The 6,222-nt window shown below is 36.3% G+C and overlaps 1 protein-coding gene across 4 annotated transcripts; it reads right to left on the bottom strand.

Annotated features, from left to right (window-relative positions):
* Positions 1–410: 410 nt before the first annotated feature.
* Positions 411–5,531, bottom strand: LOC108986984 (protein BASIC PENTACYSTEINE4-like). Of its 4 annotated transcripts, none has more exons than XM_018959808.2 (3): positions 5,317–5,531; positions 1,838–1,991; positions 411–1,735 (listed from the first exon to the last, which is right to left on the bottom strand). In XM_018959808.2, exons 2-3 carry the CDS (start codon positions 1,904–1,906, stop codon positions 857–859), a joined length of 948 nt encoding a protein of 315 aa, XP_018815353.1. In that variant the 5' UTR covers positions 1,907–1,991; positions 5,317–5,531; the 3' UTR covers positions 411–856. The 4 variants fall into 4 exon arrangements, with proteins under 4 accessions (XP_018815353.1, XP_018815352.1, XP_018815351.1 ...); XM_018959807.2 differs by having other exon boundaries at positions 1,838–2,022; positions 5,202–5,506; XM_018959806.2 differs by having other exon boundaries at positions 1,838–2,022; positions 5,317–5,506.
* Between the last annotated feature and the right edge of the window lie 691 nt (positions 5,532–6,222).

Genomic DNA, 6,222 nt, shown 5'->3' with positions numbered 1-6,222 from the left:
ACCTGAACATTAAACCGCAATAGCCTAAGGCCGGAAAGAACTACATAAATTTCTTCAAGCAACCAAAATAATTTTATCACAAGTGAAAGCTAGCTCAAGGTACGCCTAGTGTTGTGTGAGCAGTGCAACTTTGAGACAGCGGCAAAGAAATAGTTCGTTTCAGACTATGGGGCTAGTTTGTCGAACCTGAGGTACGATCACGAACAGTTTCATTTTGCTCCAGACCTTTGATTATCTCTCTCGGACTTGTTCCTGAACCTCAGTTTGTGTTTGGTTGTCTCTTACACTTCCAAATCTGTCCGAGAGACTTTGGAATGAACAACATAATTTGATAGCTCCACTTGGGGCTAATTGGCCATTTGCAAGATCAGAAACTTGGTAACTGCAGCAACAGATTTTTCTATGGCACCTTTGTGGTCAATGATTTGTAATTGGCAGAAATCATTTTCATGAATAATGATTGGTTATCAGGAGGCGATAACCAAATCTTTACACGAGCATCATGAGAGAGAGAGAGAGAGAGAGAGAGAGAGAGAGAGAGAGAGAGAGAGAGAGAGAGAGAGATTCCTATTGGACTGAAGATTGCTAGGTGGAATATTGGTGGTGAGGCTGCAAAACAAGCAGAGCCTTCGAGTCTGGCCACCTACAGTACGATGAGTACAAACTCCGGCCCCCAGGAAAAATCCATCTATATCAGAATGGAATTTTAGTCTAATTACAAGACGTCAACAAGGATCATTGAAACACCTTCTATCGATGCTCCACCTCCTAACCAAGAAGTCGGTCAAATTTAATACATTATAGAGAGGCTCAAAAAGAAAAACGTACTCCATCCCAAAGATTGCTATTTCATGAGCTATTTGATGGTGATGTAGCGATTTGTTCCGTGTCTCGCCCAGTAGTCCTTGAGATCCAGTGGTAGTGATAGATCATGGCCTTCTGCTGCCAGCCGACTGAGCAATCTTGTAAAGACACTTCCACTCATTTTTCGGCCACCTACTCGTGCGTGGCGCTTATTTGGCATCTGAGGCAGAGGATACATAGACAGCCTGGTGGTGCAACAAGATGACTGCCACCCACCATTCCCCCATTTGTAGCATTGTCGGGGTACTCCAGTGCATGAGCAAACAGGCACTGGCATGCTAGACTCGTCGAAAGTAACTAGGTTCAATCCCACATCCTGACTATCCCACTCAGATCTATACTTTGTACCATCAGAAGCAGCCTGCCTATTCAAATCCTCACCTACTTTCTTCCCTTTTCTTGGAGACTTTAAGGGCTTTGATGAAATGGCCTTGTTCTCCTTTGTTCGCTTGACCTGATGCGATTTGACAGCTTCAGAAGCAATAACAGTTATTGGGAAGGCATCAGTTATTTGTGCTTCCTTGGTGTTGTAAGGAGCTTCAGCCATGGTAACTAAATGGTTTGAGAGGTGGTGCATGCGCTTTGATCCACGCTGTATTCCACCACCCAATGGGAAGTTCATGGCATTATCCCGGACCTGAAGGGCTGCAAGAGCATTGTCTCGTTCCATTAGAGCACTATCCCGCTGCGCAAAGGCCTCATCTCGTTGACGAAGTGCCTCATCCCGTGCAGCCAAGGCTTCGTTCTTTTCTGATAGCGCTGCATTCCTTTCACGAATAGCAGAATCCCTCTCAGCAATAATGGACATAATCTTCTTATTCATGACTAAGGCATTTGGTTCCTTTACTTGATGCTGGGGAACCATATTCCACTGCACATTTAATTTTGATTCCATTCAGATTACGTTTGAATTTTTGCATGCCAAAAGAAAAAATATATCAATAAAAAATGGAGGTTGTTGTTTTCTTATTACTGGAGAGTGTGATCCTCTGTAATAATCCAGTTTGTGCCTCCCATTTTCGTGTTGCCGCCCATCATCCATCTCACGTCAAGATTATCAGTAGTGAAGGAAGATATCCGTTTCAAGCAGCTTCTCAAAGTTCAATTTGGGAAAAAAAATGCACCAACTAGTTTCCCATCTCATACACACATGAACCACTATCAAATGAGAAACCAAAATTTGAACTTCAAGTCAAACAATAACAAGCAACAAAGCTAAGAATGCCTCCACTTATCTGTGGTGTGAAAATTTTAATATTGAAAAGAAGTGAATCTATAGAGTGGCAAAAGAAAAGAAGAGCATCGCAATTCAGCAAAAAACAACATTCGTCAGTTATGTAAAAACCAGTCACGACAACCACTACCACCATCTCTATGCATAATATTATAACGCCCCACAATTTTGGAAAAAAGAGCAGTTATCTAGCCAAGTGCAAGATATTCTATGCAGTTTAAGAAGAGTTCTCTTGATAATGCCATTATGTAGATTATAGTTCACAAAGATGGCATTTTCCTCAGGTAATTCACATGTCCATGTACTCTCTCTCTCCCCTCTCTCTACCCCAGCAGCTCCATGTGAAGGCAGGACAGCATTCCAAGGTCTTGGATTAAGACTTATCAACTAGGTAAGCAAATGTTCGAAAAAAAAAAATTCATCGCCTAGAAGTAGAGTGTGAACCTAAAACTGCACTGTACTTGTTAATAATTCAACCCAGATTACCAGCAAAAGTTCATAGTCTAATCAAATTGGAAAGTTGGCTTTAATAATATAGCTCAAACAGAAAAATAATGAGCGCTGGCTTCATGGACACTTGAACATAACGACAGGAGAATTGCTTGGTCTACACAGGGATCCTATAGAAGTGATTTTACATGCAGATGCGTCCGCCTGTTAGTTCACTTTTTGTTGAGCCAAGACTGGCATTGTCATTGCAAAGTTAGTATGTAACTTGACTTTTGTAAAAAACTTGTGTAGACATAGCAGTTCCCTACCAATAATCCCAAGGGTATTTTCTCAATTGCTTTGACTATATTAATATCATGAGTGTGTCAGAATGCAAAAGATATATAAGTTGGACACACTATGTTAATGGGGAGAATACAATGATGTTGAATACACAATGGTACATTACAGTAAGCTACAGAAGAACACGATATGTAGGACTTATCTCTCTGCTTGAGATGCTCTTTTCAGAAACTTCCATTTTATGCAGTGAGTTATTTCTCCATGATTATCATACAAATGTTGCTGAACTTTTAGTTTTGTGTGTTTGCTAAACTTATACGAGAAGAACTGAAAAAAGCTCATAAAAAAAGCAGCTATAGACTTACCATTACCAGGAAGTTAACAGAGTTAATGGTCTACATAACAGACTTCTATTAGATTCTAAAGCCTATCATTACTGTAGATTACCATATGTATAATATACACCCCATAATATATATATATAACATATTTCTTTTTTATTCTCAAGGTCATATGCACCAGCTGCAGAGTTTTGAAAGGTATCCTAACTCACACAGCATCATTCAAACTGCCAAATAGAAAAATGAAACCTTATAATGAAAGCTTACAATGTTTTATGCAGCATAAGTATGTCAAAAGCAACCGCTCAAAAAATCACAAGTATCTCAAAGCGTATGCTTCAAAGATACAAACCCCTCACACCCAGGCCTCTTCATTTATTTACCACCATTTCTTACTGCCAACAATGAGCATTACCAAACAGTTTCATACAAGGCCAGCTTCATAATCAGTACCCTTAAATTTCACCATCTATGAGTCCTATCGTAATCTAGACTTGTATATATGATCTGATAACAATTATCTACAAAACTATTTATTCCCCAGCACTATTTTTTTAAAAGTTATTCTCCAATACTATCTAGGGGCAACTAAGCCAGAAGAAGGTGGCCATTGGCTTGGTTCCTACTTCCATTTGATTTTCAAGTAAAAACAAGCAAAAGTAAAGCATTAGTAGGATGTGCAAACAATCAAAAGTCTCTAATTGGCCCAGACGAATAGCACTTTTGAATAAGGACGGGAGAAAAATTAAAAATCAAGACAGCCAGAAAAACCTGCCACATAAAAATTATTCAAAAGAATACCAAAGAGGAAATTACTCAACCCAAGTCCCCTTCCCTCATCCAGGGATGTATTTACTAAAATGGCCTCTTCATTACCACCATAATACCATTGGTTTTTATGATCTCAGAGTCCAAAATTCAAATAATCTTGACTTAGTTGTATATCTCACAACCTAATCTCCACATACACTCATTCCCTCTCTGTAATCAAAATCCAATCCAAAGATCAACATACTAGCTTTTCCGAATACCATAGAAGTCATCTAAAATATGTATAACTTCTGAAGCAATATATTTTCTCCTATTGTGCCATGTCATCCAGGTTACCTTATAAATTTTGACACTAAGATTTTAAAAAAAGGTTTGAAGACAACATTTCCTACTATTTATGATTTCTAATTCAATAGAGACAAAAAAAATAAAAAATAAAAAAAAAATCATCTTATTATGGTTATTGATTTTCCATTACTTGTCCCTTTGGCTTTCTCACCACTTAATTACTCTTATCATTTTATTATTACTTTTGCAATAAAGAAAAAAAGACTCTTCATCTTATTGTAACTATTAACTCTTTGCCACTTACCCCATTTGGCTTCCTCACCTCTAACCTTGTCTACTTTGGACTCTTTGTATTCTCACTAATTAATTTTGATGTTTGTTGAGATATATATTGCCATTCATCAAGCTTATAGAAATATTATTGCGTTTTAGATTCTTTGTAACAGAAATTTTGAACAATTACTGACTTATCAAAAAAAAAAATGAACAATTAATGCACGACAGTCAGGTAATTATCCAGCGTATAGCGGGTCAGGTCTATGGCTAGTTAGCATTGGAACCAGAATGTCACTGGGTTTTGTCTTTAATGTAAGTTTAAGTCCTGTAACTCCTAGTTAAGAACACGAAAAAGAAATTAGTTGAAACATAAATCTAATGATTCTGAAAAGGTATGAAACTTAAAGGAAAGAGTGAAAACAAGACAAAAACGCTTATCTAAAATAGTTGAAGTAAAAGGAAGCAATTTCTATAGAACCAAATTCACTTCTAGTTTCTTTTCTTGACCAACACTTCAACATCAGTAAATTTGACTTATTTACAGAACGCCACGTTGGAGAAAATTCGAACGAAAATGACAATCCTGAGAAAAAATAATAGATCCAATCCGACGACTATGAGTTTACTAAACAAATTTAGGGGTTTTCTTTAACAAAGAGAAAATTCCAAATTAAGGGGCACAGATAAGCACGAACCTAGAGAGCCCGGGAGGGATGCGTATTCGAATATAAACACCGACAAATTCAGCGAGACACATAGAGAGAGAGAGAGAGAGAGATGGGGGGCGATGAGATTATGAAGAAAACTCACTGGAATTGGAAAAATCAGCATGGGCTCCGATAGGGAACGCCTAGCCTGAAATTTTTGTGATATTCAACATAATCCCATGGCATTGGTGGGTGTGTTCGCCTTCTCACTCTCCAATTGTAGACGACGACGTCTCTTAAATGTATCCAAACGCAGCGTTTTAATGTTGCGACTGATCTCTCCCTCTTTTGGGATAAAGGACTGCTCTCTTTTTAGAGAACAGAGAAGACAATGGTAGCACATAATAAATTCGAACCCAAATTGATTATAATTTTTTTTTTTTAGAAAACCCAAATTGATTTGGATATAAAAAATATTTTATTTTATCTCATTAATCTAATAATTATAATATTTTTAAATTTTTATACAAAATATAATAAATAATTCAATTTTTGTAAATCTTAAAATAATAATAATATTAAAAAATAATATTATAATAATATTATTTTTAACTTTTAACTTTCATCTCAACTCATTATCTAAACCACTTCTTAAAGTTCTAATTGTGTTCACTCTGACAATTTTTCTTGTATTGATATTTATTTTTCTTGCAGTTTTTAATAATATTTAGTAAGAAATTATACAAAGAGAGATGTGTCCCTTTGGTTGTATTTATTGGTTTCAAAATAAAATTATTATTTCTTCTTAAAAAATCTATTATCAAGTTGATGTGTAAAGTACGGCTAATAAAGTGCATACATAATGTCATATTTTGATTTGAAAATAAATTTTAAAATTTAAATTTTACAAATCAAATTTTACAATTTAAGTAATGTAAATTGTATGTTGTTAGACTTTTTCTTGTAAATATACACAGCGGAAGAAATACTACAAAGATAATCTCGTTAGTTGTTCCACGAGTGAATCCAGTATTCAAACATTTGATTTTGCCTTCACTCGGTGTGTGAG

Source organism: Juglans regia, chromosome 13 (genome assembly GCF_001411555.2).
Source record: "Juglans regia cultivar Chandler chromosome 13, Walnut 2.0, whole genome shotgun sequence".
Taxonomy (NCBI): Eukaryota; Viridiplantae; Streptophyta; class Magnoliopsida; order Fagales; family Juglandaceae; genus Juglans; species Juglans regia.
Note: the sequence above shows the minus strand (reverse complement) of the source record. Positions and strands in the feature narration are given on the sequence as shown.